This window comes from Colletotrichum destructivum, chromosome 4 (genome assembly GCF_034447905.1).
Source record: "Colletotrichum destructivum chromosome 4, complete sequence".
Lineage (NCBI taxonomy): Eukaryota > Fungi > Ascomycota > Sordariomycetes > Glomerellales > Glomerellaceae > Colletotrichum > Colletotrichum destructivum.
The window spans coordinates 62,655-83,339 of record NC_085899.1 but is presented as its reverse complement, the minus strand read 5'-3'; the positions used below and the strand labels follow the sequence as shown (position 1 = coordinate 83,339).

General features: G+C 55.7%; 4 protein-coding genes across 4 annotated transcripts; 2 read left to right on the top strand and 2 right to left on the bottom strand.

Moving 5' to 3' along the window:
• Positions 1-588: 588 nt before the first annotated feature.
• CDEST_05936 (uncharacterized protein) lies at positions 589-3,203 on the bottom strand (the record flags this gene model as incomplete). Its single annotated transcript, XM_062922095.1, has 4 exons — positions 589-1,217; positions 1,294-1,988; positions 2,113-2,968; positions 3,064-3,203. The coding sequence occupies 4 exons, from the start codon at positions 3,201-3,203 to the stop codon at positions 614-616; spliced, it is 2,295 nt and encodes a 764-aa protein (XP_062778146.1). The 3' UTR covers positions 589-613.
• A 1,190-nt stretch (positions 3,204-4,393) lies between these two features.
• CDEST_05935 (Putative Acyl transferase domain superfamily, phosphopantetheine binding ACP domain, thiolase) lies at positions 4,394-12,640 on the top strand (the record flags this gene model as incomplete). The annotated part of the gene is made up of 6 exons (XM_062922094.1): positions 4,394-5,130; positions 5,252-5,558; positions 5,635-10,320; positions 10,403-10,687; positions 10,779-11,194; positions 11,260-12,640. The coding sequence occupies 6 exons, from the start codon at positions 4,394-4,396 to the stop codon at positions 12,638-12,640; spliced, it is 7,812 nt and encodes a 2,603-aa protein (XP_062778145.1).
• A 1,702-nt stretch (positions 12,641-14,342) lies between these two features.
• Positions 14,343-14,818, top strand: CDEST_05934 (uncharacterized protein; the record flags this gene model as incomplete). Its single annotated transcript, XM_062922093.1, has 3 exons — positions 14,343-14,383; positions 14,446-14,593; positions 14,648-14,818. The coding sequence occupies 3 exons, from the start codon at positions 14,343-14,345 to the stop codon at positions 14,816-14,818; spliced, it is 360 nt and encodes a 119-aa protein (XP_062778144.1).
• A 2,031-nt stretch (positions 14,819-16,849) lies between these two features.
• CDEST_05933 (uncharacterized protein) lies at positions 16,850-19,034 on the bottom strand (the record flags this gene model as incomplete). The annotated part of the gene is made up of 2 exons (XM_062922092.1): positions 16,850-18,634; positions 18,696-19,034. The coding sequence occupies 2 exons, from the start codon at positions 19,032-19,034 to the stop codon at positions 16,850-16,852; spliced, it is 2,124 nt and encodes a 707-aa protein (XP_062778143.1).
• Between the last annotated feature and the right edge of the window lie 1,651 nt (positions 19,035-20,685).

Sequence of the window (20,685 nt, the reverse complement as noted above, 5' to 3'; positions counted from 1 at the left end):
TCCTGGTATCATCATGATGGGTTTTGCTCGCCAGGCTGCGTGTCCAGAGTCTAGGGACCGAAGCACTAGTTCCAGTAGTGCCTGCCCAAATTAGGTACTTGCAACAAAGAGCGATCCTCCAGTGTGTTTCGTTTGAAGAATTGAAGAAACCCCGAAACACCAAGTGTTGTGAAGGCCCCATTGAGACAGTTAAATTCGACGGGGCCGTGTTTGCGGTGTTAGACTTTGGCAGGAGCGGCCAGGTACGGGACGAGCGGGACCGGGAGGAGCCGATGCGGGGCCGGCCGTTCCGACCGGCCCGACTGCTAAAGTGGGACACGGCCCGGCAGCAATCCACCAAGTCGTGGTGACTAGAGCTGCGGAGACTACCAGTGTCACTGGCTTGGTTTCTGATAATTGTAAATGAGACGGCTTGGAAAGAGTAGTTGGGTAACCCATGGTCGGGCTGTTGCTTTACTTGGCTCCAACAGCGTGTGCCACGCCTCGCCTTCATGATCTGGCCATCTAGACATGCATGGCAATCAATAAAGGATCGACAATAGGTGTAAGTCGTTTTTCTACAAAGATAATACTCTTCTTTAAGCCCCTTAGCTCCAGGTCTAACCAAGCTTTTTTATTCCACGTTATCATTCCACCACATGCGCTCCGTGTCAATCACCCAGCCATCCAAACCCCCAAACGCCATAGGAGAAGGGTTCGATTCGTGGCTCCAAAGCTCCATTGATGAGGCCAAATATCCGCCACCTAAATCGCTCTCGTGAGCCTCATCGCTTCCACAACTCATCAAGATACCCAATTCTGTCCCCGCTTCCTTGTTCGCGACGATATCTATGCCGGTTGTGTCCAGTACTGTCGGAGCCGAACTCATGGGGGTAGCGCTGCTACCGTTCTTCAATCCCAGGGTCTGGTCTCTTGGAATGCCCCCTTTGGGCGACGGCTGGTCACCCTGACATTCCTTCAGCTGCTGCTGGGAGAAAACAAGCTGCTGCCCTTGCGTCCTGTCCTGATGACTGTCCTGGACGAATTGCAGCATGATGTCAACAAACGCAGAGAGTTTTGCCATGTACGAGGTTCCAGTCGCGAATAGGGACGCGATCGTCCGTAGCGATTGGCCTAGGAAGCCCAGGAGCTCCAGATCGCGACCCCCCGGCCCCTCTGACTTTGCGGCCTCACAAGCGAGTCTGCAGACCACTGTCGGAGGAAACGACGAAGCAAGCCTTGAATTTCATTAGCACCCAGTCTGTTTTACGAGCTGTGCGGAGCAGAGGGGATGGAGATTAGAAACAAGCTTACCGAGCGAAGCTGGAGCAGTGGCCGGGGTCGGACGTGGCAGCCCACAACCGCTGCAAGGAAACCAGACAGCTGCGAGCATCCTCCAGCAGTGAGACACTGACTTCGGGATCGTCCAGAAAACGCAACAGCAGCTGCATGTGCGTCAGTTTATAGCTGATCTCGAGGTCCAGCCGGGACGTAAGAGAGAACCGGTCGTTCTCGTCGTCCGCCGCACTCTCGCCGCCGCCAGCGCCGGCGCCGGCGTCACTGCCAAGCCCATGAACATCTGCCCAGTGCCTGAGCTGGGCCTCAAAGCCATGGAAGTTGAGGTCCTTGGACTGACCCTCGAAGCACTGCGTCGCCGTCACGTCTGGCCCGTAGAGGCTGGCGTAGAGGACATCGTCGATTTGTGCCAGTGCGAACCTGGCGCTCATGTAGTGGGTGACGCCCGTGTCGCCCGACTGGTCGGCGGGCGGCTGCGTGCCTGTCACTCCGCCGAGGAACCCAAAAGCGCTGCCATTGCTGGACGAGCATCCGTGGCTCCAGCACACAGTCTTGTCGAGGCAGTAGAGGCAGTAGAGAATGTTTTGCCTCTCCTCAAACTCCTCAGGGCTCAGCTTCGACCTCCCCTCCTGGGATTGGTAAAGGCCCATAGACTTGGCGACCTGGTGTGCCAGGTCCAAGGTGAGGCTGGATGCTTCCTCCGTAAGGCAGACCTGAGCCACAGCGCACTGATTTTGAAAAGATGCCTTGTGTCAGCAGCGTTCCACATTGGTCCGACGCGAATGTGTGGAGAACGGAAAAAGAAAGAAACAGATAAAAGGAAATGTCTGGACTGACCAACGATACGAGGGCTTGGACATTGATTAGGCGTGGTTCCAGAAGCTGTCCCACTCGGGAGATGGCCCGACTCGCGTTCTCGATGTAGGATTGAATGACTTCCCTGTCGATCGTGCTGTTGGAGCTCATTGAGCTTTTGGCTTGTCCGTGAAGGGCCATGGCGATGAGCGTCAGCAGCACGAGGTTGTTCGCGCACACGGCGAAGGACGTGGGCCGGGCAGCGTTTGCGTTCTCCTGGTCCGCGTTGAGCTGTTTGCGGAACCCTGCCCGGGTCCATATCGGGAGATGAGGGTTGCAAAGCTGGAAGTAAGGGTCCACGAGGGCTACCAGCATGAGCATCGAGGGCTCCTTGACCACAGCCCTACCATCTTGCTTGACGTCCCGAGCGTCCTGCTGCGCTCTGTGGAGCGACACGAGCCTTCTCACGCTTCCGGCAGCGTCTGCCAAGGGGCTACTCGTTGATGTTGTTCCAGTTACGGGATTGGGTGTTGCCGTTCCTGGCATGTTGGCTTGGCAGCTGTTGCTCTTATTGTTGCTGTCCTTGCATTGCAACATCGGGAGATCGTCAAAGTGGTGCAACAAGGAGATGAGAGACGTGGGCCCGAAGTAACGCTCGTAGCCATAGGCTCCATGCTCGATGTGGTGCACCGCGGGCGGAGGCGGCTTCCCCGCTAGCAGACTTCCCGGCGACTCGGGCGGGGAAATGCCTGGGACGTAAGCCGAGTCCGTGTCTGGCATCGACCCGGGCGGCTTGGCTGCGTAATGCGGGGCCAGATGCTGTTGCGTTTGGGATATGAAGGACAGCCTGCCCTCGATACGCTCAAGGCGACCCTCGATGGCTGCGATGGACTGGTTGCTGTGCGGATATCACACCGTCAGGCACACCCTGACTATAGAAGACCTTGTCCGCACCCTTGCAGAGGCGTAACGTAACAGAGGTGAAGTCCTTACAGCAGCACGGTTTGGTTCGGCTTTTTGCCATGTCCTGACCAGTTGCAGTATATGCCGAGTCGGTTGCAATTGGAACACCGCGGCCTCTCTTTGTCACAGCGGATCTTCTTGATACGGCATTGGTCACATGCCGTAAACATATCCTCGTTAACCGGGAAACCACATCAGGAGGTTACGGAAAAGGAGACGTACCCATATGGTCCTTTCCATTGGATCCCTCCTCCACGACCGGATTCGGTCAGTGACTGCAGAGGTACAACAATTCATTGACACGCCAGGCGGGGCGAAGGCGGGGGTGGATGCGAGGGGGGCCGAAAGGAGGAGTGACATACATACCTCTTCGACAACGTCTCGGCTCCGCTTCTTGGCCGACATGACTAGACTGATGATCAGGACGGCAATACAGCGGCCGTTCGAGATGGTTCGGGTGTGCTGTTGTTCCCTCGGAGTCGGAGTCGAACGCTGAAGATTCAGGGCAGGCCGGAACCCGAGCGACTCTCTCCTTATACCAGTGACCGTGCGACCTTGTGCAGCCTTGTAGTTCAACCGCACCGTGTTGAAAGGTAGCTGCAGGATTCGCCCCGCTACTGATGCTGCCCTGTTGCCTCAGGGTGGCGGGATGAGGGGTGCCTGGGTCTGCATGTCGCGAACAGCTTTGCAGGGTATAACTTACACAGTTGGATAGATACGGGCCTCTTCATTGGTTCCTACCAATGCTCATACCTTGGTCAAATATGTGTCATGTTGTCAGATGTGCATCATATTGAAGAAGGCTATGATATGCATATTGTGTCCCCATTCAGGCACGAATATTGGGTCAGCCACAGTAACAATATTGTTCCCCAATCCTACATAGAGGTCTGGAGGAGCGGCAGGATGAACGCAATGTCATCAGTGCATGTTATCAGCAATATCCACGTAAGTATAGGCCAATGATGATGGAACTTGGGCTAATGTCGTCTTCAATACTTGCTGTAATACCACTAGCTCCTCTCGCGCCGGTCCAAAGGATCATGTAAACGCAGATTGACTCCCTTCGGACGCGGAACCCGTTCGAGGCCATTCTCTTCCGGCCCTGGGCTGCTGTCCCGGGTTGCGGTCTCCGGGGGCTTCTTGATGCTATTCACGCAATCCAGACACCGAGAGGCGTGGTGTCGAAGTATGGGAGACGTGGTGGCCAGAGGAAGTAAGTAGTCCGTCCATCGTCCTCACCTCGACACGGCGCAACGACGATGGTACAAAAGAATGGTTTGTCCCAGCGACTTGGAGCAAAACATGATGCGACCAAACCTTAGACCTGGTAGTTAGACAAGCCAATCCATCTCGCAACATGGCTCCCGGTATCATTTCTTCGACAAATGGCGACGAGTCCGATGACAGCCTTGTCGTCCTGGACAACTCTCCGATGAGCGTCGGCAATGGCAACCACCACAACAATGGTATTACCAATGCCACCTCGAATGGGCCGGATGGTAACGGTGCCCCCAATAGCAACAATGACCAGATTGACGGACCCATTTCCACCAATGGGCACATGAACGGCAGAGACGGCCCGGACACGTCCCCCACGTCCCCGGATGCCGCCATAGCCATTTGTGGCATGGCGTGCCGTCTTCCCGGCGGGCTGCACACCCCGCAGCAGTTGTGGGAGTTCCTCCTTGCCAAGGGAGACGCCAAGTCGGTCGTCCCCGAGTCTCGCTACAATGTGGACGCCTTCTACGACCCCTCGGGACGGCCCGGCACCGTCAAGACCCGGCACGGGTACTTCCTCGACGCCGATCTGACAAAGGTGGACGGGGCCTTTTCCAGCTTCGTGCGTGGGTCGCTCGAGCGCATGGATCCCCACCATATCCAGATGATGGAGGTCGCTCGCGAGTGCCTCGAGGATGCCGGCGTGACCGGGTGGCGCGGCGGCCTCATCGGCTGCTACGTCGGCAGCTTTGGCGAAGACTGGATCGAGATGAACGCCAAGGAGAACCAGCCGTACGGCGTGTACCGCACCACCGGCTCTGGCGACTTTATGCTGTCCAACCACGTTTCGTACGAGCTGGATCTCAAGGGACCTAGGTGAGTGCCCCCCATTACGGTCGATACGTTTCCTTCTTGCATACTTCTCCCATGTGTAGTTAGTTGTCTCTAGTGGTGTAAAGGTCCTCCTCGCTGACGGCTTACCTTCTGATGCACGTAGTATGACAATTCGAACTGCCTGCTCGGCGGCCATGGTCGCCCTCCACGAAGCGTGCCGAGCTATCCGCCGCGGCGACTGCGAGTCGGCCATCGTTGGCGGTGCCAACCTGATTCTGGCCCCGGGCATGACGCAGGCCATGAGCGAGCAGGGCGTCCTCTCGCCCGAGGGCTCATGCAAGACCTTCTCCGCTGATGCCGACGGCTACGGGCGTGGCGAGGCCGTCTCCGCTCTGTTCATCAAGCCCCTCGACGCCGCGCTCAGGGACGGGAACCCGGTGCGCGCCATCATCAAGCAGACGGCGACCAACGTGAGTCTTAGTTGCGGACACAACACATATTGCCCGGGTGGCTCTGTGTGGCTAACGCGGAGACAAAAACAAACAGGCCGACGGCAAAACGCAAGGGGTGTCCATGCCCAGCACCGAGAGCCACGAGGCCTTGATCCGGAAAGCATATGAGCTGGCCAACATTGAAGACTTCTCCAAGACCACCTTCGTCGAGTGTCACGGCACCGGCACGCCCACGGGCGACCCCATAGAAACAAACGCCGTGGCCCGTGTCTTCGGCTCCCGGGAGCGCCAGCTGTTCATCGGTTCCGTCAAGCCGAACCTGGGACACTCCGAGGGCGCGTCGGGCCTGACGTCTCTCATCAAGGTCGTGATGGCGCTCGAGAACCGAGTGATCCCACCCAACATCAAGTTCTCTCGCCCCAACCCGAACATCCCGTTCAAGGAGAGCAACCTCGTTGTTCCGGTCGACGCCACGCCCTGGCCCAAGGAGGCATACGAGCGAGCAAGCATCAACAGCTTCGGCATCGGCGGGACCAACGCGCACGCCATCCTCGACTCGGCGCGCTCGTACGGTGTCGAGAAAGACCCGCGCCCTTCCTCGTCGTTGTCGTCGTTGTCGTCGTCGTCGTCGTCGTCGTCAAGCATGATACAGCAGCAGCAACAGCAGGAGACGCTCAACGCCGACGACGAGCCCCAGTTACTCCTTTACTCGGCAAACTCGTCCAGTTCCCTCAAGAAGACGGTCGAGAACTTCCAGCCGTTTGTGGAGAACAACCCGGACAAGCTCGCCCAGCTGGCGTACACGCTGGCCAACGGCCGAGAGCACCTCGCCCACCGCGCGTTCGCCATGGTCACTAGGGGCGGCGACCCGGTTGTGTCCCCGTTCGTCCGGGCACCGCAGCCGCAGCAGTCGCCGGACGTCGTCATGGTGTTCACGGGCCAGGGCGCGCAGTGGCCGGCCATGGGCGCCGAGCTGCTCAGGCAAAACAACTCGGTGTTTCAGTCGACCATTCGCTCCCTCGACGCGGCCCTGGATAAGGCATTGCTCACGAAGCCCGAGTGGAGCCTGGAGCGGGAGCTTCTCAAGGTCGGCAAGCAGAGCCGCATGGAACTGGCCGAGGTGTCCCAGCCTCTCTGCGCAGCCGTCCAGATTGCCCTCGTCAACACGCTCGCGTCCGTGGGCGTCCGGCCGATCGCCGTCGTCGGGCACTCGAGCGGCGAGATCGGCGGAGCGTACGCCGCCGGCGCCCTCACGGCCCGGGAAGCCATCGTCGTGGCCTGGCTCCGTGGTGTCGCAGCCAAGAGGCAGCAGAGGACGGGAAGCATGGCCGCCGTCGGCCTCGGCTGGGACGAGGTGAAGCCGTACCTGGCCGGCACCAAGGCGGTTGTCGCCTGCGAGAACTCGCCCCATAGCGTCACCATCTCGGGCGACTCGCCCGCGGTCGAGGCCGTCTTGGCCAAGATCAAGCAGTCGCCGCCCCCTGGTGGTAAGGACGTCCTCGCAAGACTCCTCAAGATCGACAAGGCCTACCACTCCTACCACATGGCAGAGGTGGGCGACTGGTACCGTGCCGCCCTCGAAGAGCACCATGTCGTCGGCGACGGCGCCGCTCGCAACAATTGTCTCTTCTACAGCAGCGTCTCGGGCAAGCTCCTTCGGCCGGGCGACTCGCTCGGCCCCGGATACTGGAAGAGAAACCTCGAAAGCCCCGTCCTCTTCTCCACGGCCGTTTCTCAGATGCTACAAAACCCTGAGCTGTCGAAGCCGAACCGCGCCGTCTTCCTCGAGGTCGGCCCGCACTCGGCCATGGCCGGCCCGCTGCGGCAGATCATGGCAAAGGTCTTGCCGCCGCCAGTGGCGTCGCTGCCGTACGTGTCGGCCATGGTCCGCGGCCGGAACTGCATCGAAAGCTACCTTACGGCCGTCGGCAAGCTCCACCAGGTCAACGTGTCCATCGACCTGCGGGCTTTGCTGCCGAGGGACGGGTCGAAGCCCTTCCTCGCCGACCTTCCCCGGTACGCCTGGGATCACGAGGAGACGGCCTGGTGGGAGTCGAGAACATCTAAGGAGTGGCGTTCGCGCAAGCACCCGTACCACGAGCTCCTCGGTGTTCGCACGACCGAGAGCACCGATCTCGAGCCGGCATGGCGGAACGTTTTCCACATCGAGCAGTCGCCCTGGGTCCGCGACCATGTCATCGCCGAGGACGTCGTGTTTCCTTTCGCCGGCTACATGGCGATGGCCGCCGAGGCAGCACGGCAGGCCACCGGCGTCGAAGACGGCTACGCGCTCCGCCATGTCATCGTCAGCACGGCGCTCGTCGTCACCGACGGTAAGCCCCTGGAGCTCCTGACCACGCTGCGTCCTCGCCGCCTCACCGACTCCCTTGACAGTCAGTGGTGGGAGTTCAGCATCGCTTCGCACAATGGCGCCCTGTGGACGAAGCATTGTACCGGCCAGGTCCGGTCTCTCAGCCGCGGCGTCGACGGTGGCGGCATCCCGCCCTCCTGCGGCGACGACGCCCGTCACAGCATGACGCGCACGCTGGGCACGCGCAAGGCGTACAACATCATGCAGGAAGTGGGCCTCAGGTACGGCCCCTTCTTCCAGGCCCTGCAGAACATCAAGACCGGCACGCTGGACAGGTCAGCGGCGGCCGCGGTGCGCGTCCCGGAGCTGGAGGGCGGCGCGGCCCAGCAGCCGTACCATCTGCATCCCATCATGCTCGATGCCTGCCTGCAGATTTTAAGCGTCGCGGCGACCAGGGGCTACACCAAGAGGCTCGACATGGTCATACCCACTCTCGTGGAAGAGCTTGAGGTCTATCGCAGCACGTCCGCCGTCGAGCTGTTGTCCGAGGCGCAAGTGAACAGCCTCGGCGCCATCACCGGTTCTGCCAGGTGTTTCGCAGATGGCCAAGTGGTCCTCCGCATGGCCGGGGCCCGTCTCGCTCCGCTGCCGGGGCAGAGCGCGGCCGGAGGCGCCAAGGACACTCACTCGACCGCCCGCTACACGTGGAGCCCCCACGTCGACTTCCTCGACGAGCGAAGCCTCATTGACACGCCAGCGGCGGAGGACCGTGAGCTCTACCTGCCCGTCCTGGATGAGATGACGCAGCTCAGTCTCGTCTACGCCGACCGGCGTCTTGCCCCGCTGCGTACCGAGGTTCCGTTCATGGCGAAGTACGGGAGCTGGATCCGCGAGCAGGCGTCGAGGGCCGACGCCGCCCTCGTCGAGATGGAGGACTGGGCCCTTTTCGAGGCCGTCAAGAGCAGACTTCACTCGCTCCACGACACCGCCGCGGCCGGGGCGGCGCTGGCCATCTTCAAGATCCTCAGCAGCATCACCGGTATCTTCCAAGGCCGCGACAGCGCGTCCAACGTGCTGCTGGCCGACGACAGCCTCGCCAAGGTCAGGATCCTCCGGGACCGGGCCTTTGACACGTCCCGTCTGCTCTGCCAGCTCGCCTTCTCGCGGCCCGACCTGCGCGTCCTCGAGCTCGAGGCCGGCATGGGCACCCAGACGGCCGAGGCCCTCGGCAGCCTCGCGCTCGAGACCGGCGGCCCCGTCATGTACTCGGCCTACACCTTCACCGACCTGTCCTCGGGAGTGGTGACGGCGGCCAAGGAGCGCTTCAAGGCGGCCGCAAACATGCAGTACAAAACGCTCGACATCTCCCAGCCGCTTGAGGAGCAGGGATTTGCCGGCGATAATGACGACGACGGATACGACGTTATCATCGCCACCAATGTGATGCACACCACGCCGACGTTGTCCGACAGCCTGTCGAATCTACGTCGGCTTCTGCGTCCTAACGGCCGCGTTATCTTGCAGGAGTTCTCGGCGGGCTCCTCCAAGTGGCTCAACTTCATCATGGGCGCCATGCCCCGGTGGTGGAGCGGCGTCACCGACGGCAGGGTCGACGCGCCTTACATGGACCTCGCCTCCTGGGGCTCAGCCCTGAGCGCAGCCGGTCTCGCCGTCTCGGCCTCCATGCCGGACGCGGAGCGCGAGACCCTGCGGCAGAACAGCATGATGATTGTGAGGCATGCCGACTTCGTGGCCAAGTCCCCGTCCGGTCGCGAGGTCACCCTGCTCTGCCGCACCGGCTCCGAGGAGCCCGACGTCGTGGAGAGGCTGAAGAGGGAGCTGGCCCAGGCCGGGTATGTCGTGAACCAGCGGACATTGGGCGACGAGATACCCCAGGGCGAAGACGTCGTCGCGCTGCTCGATGAGCAGGACGCCTTCTTCGACGGCATCGATGAGGAGCGATATGTGGCGTTCAAGAGTCTGGTTAGGGCCGCCTCCGCCGGCGGTTCCGGCATCTTCTGGATCACGAGGCTCTGCCAGGTGCCCCCCTTCGAGAGCCCATCCCACGCGCAGGTGCTCGGTACGGCACGCACCATCCGGTCCGAGGCGGCCGTAGCCTTTGCCACGTGTGAGGTGGACGACACGAGCGCCTCGGCCGGGAGCATCGCTGCCGTCTTCAGGCAGTTTCAGACGGCGCGGGAGGCCAAGCCGGCAACGGCGACAGACGACGCTATGACACTGGACCCGGACTACGAGTACGCCATCGTCGACAACGTTGTACATGCAGGGCGCTTCTGTCCCTTCTCCATCGCCGACGAGCTGCGGTGCGCCGACGCCCGAGACCGGATCGTCCTCGACAAAGGGAAACCGGGACTGGCCATGGCCTTGAGCTGGAACCGCCGTGTTCCCGTGCCGCTCGTGCAGAACCTTGTCGAGGTCAAGGTTTCGGCCGCCGGCTTGAACTTCAGGGTGAGTGAAACTGCCACGGGCATCATAAACACAAGCACCCGCCGAGATGGAGTGTCTTTCCTTTTATTGACATATTTGTTAGGACGTGCTGAGTGCCAACGGCATCGTCGACATGCCGGAGGAGGGCTTCGGTCTCGAGGCCTCGGGCGTCGTCTCGGCAGTTGGCCCCGAAGTCCAGCACCTCCGGCCGGGCGACCGTGTCTTTTTGTTCAGCCGAGGCTCTTTCGCAACATCCGTCACTGTCCCCGAGGAACTTTGCGAGAAGATCCCCGAATCTATGTCACTGGAGGACGCCGCGACGATGCCTTGTGTCTACGCCACAGCCATCTACTCACTTTTCAACATTGGCCGCTTGCAGAGAGGACAGGTAAGTGGACACTAGTCCCTACGGCGGGCTACTTCCAGCTTTTGAACCGGCGGTGAACGTGGACATGAACTGATGTTGTGGTGGTTTCTAGTCCATCCTGATCCACAGCGCCTGCGGTGGCGTCGGCATCGCCGCCATCCAGCTCGCCCGCATGGCCGGCGCGGTCATCTACACGACGGTAGGCAGCGAGGAGAAGATTAGGTACCTCATGGACACGTTCGAAATTCCCCGACACCACATCTTCAACTCGCGGGACGCGTCCTTTGTCGAGGGCATCAAATCCGTCACCCTGGGAAAAGGCGTCGACCTTGCCCTGAACTCGCTGTCTGGCGAGCTCCTGCATGCCACATGGGGGTGCATTGCCGAGTTTGGTACCATGGTTGAGATTGGCAAACGAGACCTCCTTGGCTCTGGGAAACTGGAAATGGCCGTCTTCCTGGCCAACCGATCTTACTGCTGCGTCGATCTTGACCAGCTATGCTTCAAGAGGCGTGCCGTCTGCAAGGAGTAAGTCTCGCAAGGAGCCCCGAGCCCCCTGCCACATGTTACTAAGAACCTGACTTGTGCCCTAGGCTCCTTCAACGAGTTGTCGAGTGCTACAACGACGGCTATATCCAGCCTGTCCGACCCGTCACTGTTTTCGACGCCGGAAAGGTCCGCGAAGCGTTCCGCTTTATGCAGCAGGGCCTTCACATGGGCAAGATCGTGATCAAGATCCGCGACACTCCCGGCGCCGACCCTGAGGCGGACTTGATGACTGCTACGCGCACGAGGGAGGTCTCCCTTGGCGGCGGCGGCGGCGAGGAGGAGGACGGCTCATACCTGCTCGTCGGCGGCCTCGGCGGCTTGGGTCAGGCGGTCTCGCGCTGGCTCGTCGAGCGCGGGGCGCGCAACCTCGTCTACCTCTCGCGCAGCGCCGGGTCCGGCGACGAGGACCAATGCTTCGCCGAGGAGCTGCGCAGCATGGGCGCCCGGGTGACGCTGGTCCAGGGCGATGTCTGCCAGGGCGCAGACGTCCGGCGTGCCGTGGAGGCGGCGGGCGGCTCGAATCGGCTCCGTGGCGTCCTTCAGATGTCCATGGTCCTCCGCGATCGCGCGTGGGACGGCATGACGCTCGAGGACTGGCAGCAGGCCGTCGCGCCCAAGGTCCAAGGGACGTGGAACCTGCACCTCGCCACGCAGTCCTGCGCGGCCCTCGATTTCTTTGTCCTCTTCTCCTCCATCTCCGGCATCGTCGGCCAACCGGGCCAGGCCAACTACGCCGCGGCTAATACCTTCCTCGATTCCTTTGCCCGGTGGCGCCGGAGCCAGGGCCTCCCGGCGTCCGCCGTCGACATCGGCGCCGTCGAGGACATTGGCGTCATCTCCAACAACGAAACCCTCCGCCGCGCCATGAAGACAACGGGCGCCTACATGATCAACGAGGTGGAGCTCCTGGAGGCCCTCGGCGCGTCCGTCCTGCTCAAAGACGGGGCCGTCACGGGAACCAGCTTTGTCCTCGGCTTGGCCTCGACCACGCCTCTCACCAGCGCCAGCAACCGCTCCCTGTGGAAGAAGGACATGCGCATGGCCGTGTACCGCAATATTACGGCCAACGAGGCCGGCTCCGGGGGCGTCTCGTCGTCGAGCGAGGCGCTCAAGACCTGGCTCGGCTTGGCACGAGGTGGCGACGAGGAGTTGCTCAAGGACCCGGAAGCCGTGGGCTTCCTGGCGCACGAGATCGGCAAAAAGCTCTTCACCCTCGTACTACGACCCGAGGAGGAGATTCAGACGTCAGTCGCTCTGGCGGATCTCGGCATGGACTCTCTCGTCGCCATTGAGATGCGCACTTGGTGGCGTGTCACCTTTGGCTCCAATATCAGCATGCTTGAGCTCCTGGGCATGGGCAATTTAGAGGCCCTTGCCGCGCACGCTATCGAGGGGATGCTAAAGGCACTTCAGGGGAAGACCTAGAGATCTCGTTGTTTAATGCCAGGGCTATCAATCTTTTGTTTGTGTAGCTATACTACGAATCATATTTATTGTACAAGAATCTCCTTTTCTATTGAATAGAAAGTATTACTAGGGAGCTAGAAGATGCAGTTGTGCTACACAACATACAAGATGTCTGTATTAGTTATATAGAAATCCTTACTACTTATAACACTTATGCTTAAGGACGAATAAAGCGGATGGTGTAACAAGCCTAAGCTTTATGAGACGGCTAAGACAAAATCTGGTGGGATGACATACTACAGAATACAAGTCAACACGCCCCTATCTAGTTCCTGCCAGATGCCCCGGAAGGCAAGCAATAGCACACGAGTGTTCACGGCTGGCTGTGTAGTTTCCGTCGTGAATCTGTGTGGCACACCTCCGCTTCTGAGGTCTGTGGTGCAGCAGTGCAGAGTTGGCATTGTACAGGCCTTGTATCATTTCTGCCTAGTTTGAAAGAAAGAAACAAAGGGGAGGATGGACCGAGAACCAACGCGACAACAAGCGGTTAAGTTGACGAAGTCGACTCATGATATCGCCTGTATCAACAATGAACACGTGCAAGTGAGGCTGCAGGCGAGACCGGGAAACTGGCTGGCTTATGTGGTGTCTCCAACACTGACACCGGATGGTCTCGTCGTCATTGTCGCGCGTCGAATGTCGTCGGATGTCGCTCGTCAACTTGCTTGGCTGCGTCCGTATATCGCAATGATGCTCCCGATTGTCTGTCGACAGCGACTGTTGGATGCAAGGACGACTTCACGTCCGTCTCTCCAGCTGGATCGTCGGTTGACGCAGCGCAGCTGGACAATTTGTGGTGCTCATCTTGGGACAGGCTTGTCGTGACGACGCGTGGCCCTGATCTGATAGACCGCCGGAAAGACCGAGAACATAGCCAATGAGAACAGCGGGAAAGATAAAGGGGCAGTGGACCAGGTCCGCTCATGGTTGTTGCCCAGCAGTCTCGGAGTTGGATGCCACATCTCGGGCGCCGTTTCCCCTGTTCCGTCTCGATTAAGCGGTGACCCCTCGTTTATAAAACGCACGGGGATTTTGAAACGTAAGCACTTTTGAAAAAGATCTTAATACTAAATCTAGGAAGGAGTCTTGATCGACATCCAGGGGTTTTGACTAGGCTCCTTGCATCACTTCTACCAAATACAGTAGATCAAGTCCTATACTGACTCATGGTACATAGGGATCCATTTTTTACAGATCCGCTAGTTTTTGCTCTTAGCAGCTCTTAGTAACTCCCACTCTAATAAAGCGGACCTCCATCATCCTCTAGCTGTAAAGAGTTCATCGTATACCTCCCTTCCTAATCCAATTTATTGTAGCCTGCAATGTAGAATCCGCCAAGTAATTTTAAATTACATCTCCTTCCCTAGTAGGCAAAACAGGACCTACAACAATTGAGCCTCATGATGTTGACTTGGCGAACATGAACCCCAGCTAGCTAAGCATAATGACTCGTAGCTGTCAAGCAATTCATTTGATACGTAACACATCTTTGTGAGACAAACAACTACAATCCTAATTATTTTCCTGACCTAGGATTTTTCAGTAGACTCTAAGCCTATATAAAGTAATCTTCTATCTTTGTCCCTCTTCGCCAACTTGAATTTTTTATCTTATTTTCTTTAGATTCACTTCTTAAAATCTAACATTAAGGATTCCAATTATGCATCTGTCTATAGTTATCTTAGCACTTTCTGCTGCTAGGTAAGTCTCTTTCGTACATGTGTCTTAGTAGGATGTAATAGCTAACTTTTATATTACTACAGAGCTATTGCTGACTTGCACACTCATGCTCTTTGTGTTGCCAGGGGCGGCGACGACTTTGAAGCCACTGAGTGTGCATGCGGACTCTACAGATTGCGCAATACCGGAATCAAGCCGTGGGATAGCTGCCCTGATTGCTTTTACAACCCAGTGCGTTTCGTTCACTGTTCCGCTTTAAATTAGCCTACACTAATAACAAATCAGATATCAGGCGTCTGTCACTCAAAAGACGGGCGTATTGGCGGCGATGAGGTAATGCCTTTAGACTATCTAAGATACTATAAGTATACAGCTAACAGTTGTTTTCCTTTTGTTTTCAAGTTTGAACATTACTGCAGCAAGAGGTGCGGTGCCCAAGGTAGCCGGGCAAACTAGGGAACCATCACGCAGTCTGTCCAGGACTGGAATTGATCAATGGGTATTGCCTGTAGTAAAGGATTTTTGACTTGACCTGAAGCTCATTAATGGCGCGATTCCTCTTGTTTCTGTCTCCATATATCTTATCGAGAGCTTCTAGAACTTCAGCCGTTTGGAAGCTTTGGGGGTGGTCAATTTGGCACTGGGCTTGAATCTGTTGGTAAGCAGGTCCGTCGGTCCTGCTGCGAATGTACGCAATTCGTTGGTGTTCAGTGATGTAATGAGCCGCGCTGTTGTTCAACTTGTCGCGGACCTTATCCTTCCAGCTGTCGAATGCGTTGCGGTCTCTGGAGAACACAGGTGCCTCCGGAAACTTTGGGTTGTCATGCAACTTGGTTGCGGCGGACAACGCTTGTAGTGGCGCTGCTGCAGACGCCGTGGGTCTTGCAGCATCAAGGTTTCCGCGAAATGGCAAATTACTGGCGTCTTTGTTTCTCGCGCGTTGCGCAGTAGAGGCTTGTTGTTTTGAGCGAAGGTGGGAGATGATCGTCCGGCTCTGTTCATTCTCTTTTTGCAGAGTCTTTAATTCATTCGCTAGTTCTATGAGCTTTGATTCAGCCAAGTCCCTCTCCGTCAATACTTGGTTGTTCTCCCTCTGTAATCTGCGAACTTGTGTACCTAGCTGTACTACTTCCTCTCGAAGGGATTTGTCGTTTGCTTGGCCTCGGTTCATCTTCGCTTCCTTGTCCATGGCGAGGAGAACGTTCCACCAAAAGTCTTGATGGAACCGAAGTTGGAGTAGCTGCTGGAAGTGGTCCAACAAGCAAGTCTTCTTCCCTGGTGGACGTGAGGGATGGCCTCTGCTAACATAGTCGAAAGCGTTGAGGGTGACGGATGGGTAAGCGTCATCTTCCTCACCGAACCCAGGGTTATCGTCGTTGCTTGGTTCATAGTCGTCGTCCTCCGACGGGTCGTCACGGACTGTTATATGGTCTTGGGTCTCGGATTCCGCTTCAGCTGTGATTCGTCGAGTGTTTCTCCGTCGTTGGACATCTTCTGGTCCTTGGGTGTCCGGAGTCTCGTTATTCGTGATAGGCGCCTTGCTGTATCAAAGTAGTTTCCAGGTTTATCGTAGTCGGTTGGTTGTCTGTTTGTCTGGTTTAACTATACTTCAAGGGACTAATGACTGACCCAAAAGGCTTTGAGGCCTTCCTCCGCGTGACAGACTTCTTCCAGAAGATCTGTCCACGCTACTAGGGAACAGGCTTCGGCACAGGATCTAGACAGCTAACTGAACCCTCATAGGGAATAGACGGGAAGCAATAAATCTGGGGAACCAGCAGGAACTAGGGACAGATAGAACGCATAATAGCTATTAGGCAGGATTTAGAGGACAAAAGGAAGGGCGAAGTATGAAGTACGTAGTTCTAGCCTACAGCTCTCTACGCTACATACTCCTTAGGATGTCTGCAACAAGGGTTCTACTCTTGCCGCCATAGCGTTAAATACAACAACAACAACAACAACAACAACAAATGGTTGTCTAGTCGTCTGGTTGTCTAGTAGTCTAGTTCGTTGGTGTTGTTGTCATTATTAATTATTAGGGTTGGCGTTACGTAATGTGAGGGTTACGGCTCTAGAGAGCAGGTTCAAACAATAGATGGATTCTGATGACCTGTAGGGTTAGGTCTAGATACAAGACGTAACGCGAAGAAGAGGAAAGAGAGGTCGCGCTATGCGAGAGGCGTGTTGCCGCAACAAAAAGGGGTCATGGCTTCGCCATGACTCGCAATACCCTTAACACCACCCTAGCACGCGATCCCGTAACAGTCAAGCTAGTATCGCCCTACATAAGATTAAAGCCACTCGTTTGTACATTTCTGCTGGAACCTACTATAGGTTCAAGTATGTAACAAACTCCAACCTTGTATACAGAAAAGCTACAAATCTAAGGTGGTATGTCACAAGGGATATAAGGGGTTAAATACTGCCTGTAATCAACGGCGTCGTTTTTGCGACACATTCTAATACTGATAGTTATATTTCCTACTAATGGTAATTGACCGGCTCTATCTCTTCGTGGCGTCCAACCCCGATCAACGGTTCCCCGTCCTTCATAAACCCTGTCACACCATACCGTATCCGCAGTCCCTTCATGTTCCTCGACAAGTCCAGGCCCTCCGCCCGGACAGCCTCCGGTGGGAAATCCATGTACTTCGAATCGCGGATTACGGTCGATACGTGCCCTAGAACCTCGGGCCCTCTCGCCCGGTGCTTGAAAACGACTCCCATCAAACCGGCGCCAAGCATGACAGCGCCCGACAGCAGACATACGACTGCCCAGGTATCCGATACCTCAAAGACTTTAATGGACGTCGTTGTCTCTGCTGTGGCCGTCTGGTTGGATAGGGAGACTGCGTTGTCGGGGCCTAATCTCGTGATTTGGAAAGACAGTTGGCTCAGCGTCAGGTATGTGTTGAGTAGCTGGGCCAGACGGACCTGCAGATCCGTCGCTGTAAGATTCTTCAGTATCTGCGTCTCCTGCAGCAGCATGCCCTTGAGAGACGGGTCCTGCAGGTAGTACAGGGAGAACTCCGTCTGATAGCTTATTTGGCCCCCAACTGTGCGCGGCAAGTGCTTGGAAACCAGATTGAAGACTTTTGGGAACGAAAGGTGCGTGATGTCCTCCGGTGCGTGTTTTTTCTCCGATGGCCTTTGTGCGACAACCCTGCATGCTGGCGTGATATCCGCAGGGGCGCGCGTGCAGTTGACCCGAGATTCGACGTACTTCTGCGTGACTCGGCAGGTCGAGGTGGCACGGTTCACAGTGGGAGCCTTGCTCGAGGTCCACGCTGCCTCGGCCTGGAAGAGGAGGTTTGTTTGGCCAACCTCGATCCCCGTCTCGTTCATGAAAAGACGAGGTCGCTCGCGCTCTGCCGCGTGTTTGTCCTCGAACAATCCGGTGAGGGGGTCGCGCTGCACGGTGTTGTTCTTCAGGAGCCAGACGGGGTCGACGAACCTGTCGACCGCCAACATCCACGCCGTCCTCTCGGTGTCGTTGGGGTTGGTGAAGCCGTAGCCGTGCCAGGTGCCGTTAGGCATGTGGAAGATCCTGCTCCCGTCGCCCCAGGTGGCCTCCCTCAGTATATTGGGATCTGGGTCTTCGACGAACCCGGGGGCGGAATTGCCATGTAGGCCAATACCGACTGGTCCGCACGTGAGGTGAAGGTAGCTTGACTCGATGCTAAATGTTGTGTTGCCAATGTGGAAGTCGTTCAGAGGAATGCCGGCCAGGGATGAGTATTCAATCGCGCTGGAGTTGATGGGTAGATCCTTCCAGACAGACTCGGAGTGATGCAAAACTGGTATCTTGACGTTGCCCCAGAGGTCCATGGGGCCTGACTTGATTGTGTCCGGCGTCGTGATGAGCGCTGTGTACAGAGAGGCTAAAGAACCGAAATACGAGGCGTAAAATTCGGAACCGCCGTAAGTAGTTTCTTCATATACCTCCGCTTCAATCATCTGGCTTCTGGCTAAGTCGTCAAAGTAGGTAATGGCTGTAGGTGCAAATTGAGGCTTAAGGGTTGTCGACTCCATCCTCAGGAGGGCCTGTGTCCCAAGAGGAGAACACGACCACGTCAAGAACAACAAGGCAGCCAGTACGTTAAACGAACGAAAACTGAACAGGGTTAGAACAGTTCCTCCAACTGTTCGACTACCGATTAACTGCTCGAGGGATCCTACTGTAGCGCCTTGCTCCAGTCTCCAACGTGCTGCTTCGGAAACCAATCGACCGACTATAGATGCAAACAGGATGGGGAAAGTGGTGGCAAGCTGGGGAGCATTAGACAACTAGGCGTGTGTAGAAGGACAAACAGACGAGCGCGGGACTTACTATTGTGACTGCATCGCGCCAAGTTTCCTCCGAGTTGTCATCGGTGACTTCAGTCTCGTCAAGGCGCCACAACATGACCACAAACGCGACATGTGCCATCGGAAACACAATGCAGGCACAGTCTGTCAGAATCGTTAAAACGTCCGTCTTTTGTCTCAGGTATTTGAATCGGGGGGTGGTGTCTTCATCAGCAGCGACGCGCATGTAGTCCTCGGTCAAACTGGGACGGCTGCCTTGGTGGCTGCGACTGGCGGGCCTTTTAGTCGCGACATCGCTCTCTTGATCCCGAAACTGAGGTGCGTGGTTATAGGAGAACTGTCTTCCGTCTAGAATGGTCATTGGGAAATTTGCGCGGCTGTCGTCCATATTCAGGAAGCTTCACCTCAACGACAGAAGGGGGGTCTTGAGGAAATGCGGGATAAGAAAACGACCTTGGTAAGTAATAGTGGGAAACATGGATTCAAATACTCCGACAAGAGTTCATCTGACAACAAATCAGGCGACCAATGGTGAGAATTTCAGGGGGGAGCATGGTGCCAAGTCCAGCCTGCCTAATGCGACGATAGTCGGCGACCAAAATAGTCTTGTGCTGACGGCCTGCGTCCCCTGCCCCCCCCTCCTTGTCAAACGTTCTGTGAGGACAGAGGCACATCTGTTGAGGCATATAAGTTCTGCTCGCCAGGCAGTGTCAGGCAATATCGATTTTACCGCGTATTCGTTCATGCATCCATGCAAGTGGAGCTCCGAGATTGTTCAGCCGTCTTGAATTTTCTTGACGATTTTCTGCTGCACTTGGGATTACTGGCGAAGCGTTGAATACCTTTCTTCTAGGTCGATGGCGTTGTTGCGCTGAAGTAATTGCTGTGTGACAAACTCGTTATCGTACGACCAAGAGCTATAACGTACCTGCATAGCGAGTGGCCCATCATAGCGAGTGGCCCATCATAGCAAGTAGCCCACCTTCCTCTACATTTTACCTCTTAACCTTTACACTAACTTTCCTCTACGTACAAACATGCAATCTACCTTAACTGAAAGTTGTATTATCCTTGCCCTCTAGGCTATTAAAAAAGACCTAAAAATGTCTGTATAAAAAGCAGCATCTATCTTTAAGGTCCCTTAGACATCCCTTTGCTACTAACGCGCTAGACGCATTGCATAAGGCAAAAGACATCTAAATTTAATAAAGATAACTATAACTAAAGAGGAGGTGATTCTTAAACAGGTTATTAACCTAATTAATTAAGGTTTTCCTCTGCAATAAGAAGATATATAAGATATAGCTAACTAACTCCTTTCCTAATGCAACGCAATGTGTGTTAGACCTTAATAGGTAGAGCACTTTATATAACAACAACTTTAGTTAAAAATGCAATTTTAACGTTAAATTAACTATTAAAGGGCCTTAGCTAAGGATCCTATAATTATATAAGGCTGGTTTGCACTTATGCAAAATACAATTATAAATAAGACTAGGTTCTTAATAGGAATGCTATTACATGCAAAATTTGTTATAACGTCTAACTGTAAGGGAAGGCCTTATATAAAGCAGCCTAGCAATTAAGAATAGGTTTCTATTATTTAGAGTGTGTATACAGATAGCTAGGTAATGCCTCTATACGTTATTATAAAAGGCAAATATTACCTCCTCTCCTAGTACACTAACAGCTAATTCCTAGCTATATAGCGCATCTATTTAAGCAAAAATAGATAGATAATAAATAAGATTAGCCTAGATTAGCTAAAGCACTTTAATTAGTGTATAAAGTCCTATATAAAGGGTTTTTATTACCTCTTAATCCTTAATAGTTATAACAGCTATAAATTAACTAACTTTAATAAATACTGCAAGGAATAGAACATTATTGCTTTATGTATGCCTCCCTATTTATTGCACAAGCTCTAGCCTCTTAATATTAGGTGCTTTAGTCTATTAAAGTACTTATATAGTAAGGAAATTAAGAAGATAATGTAGATGCAGATTTTACAT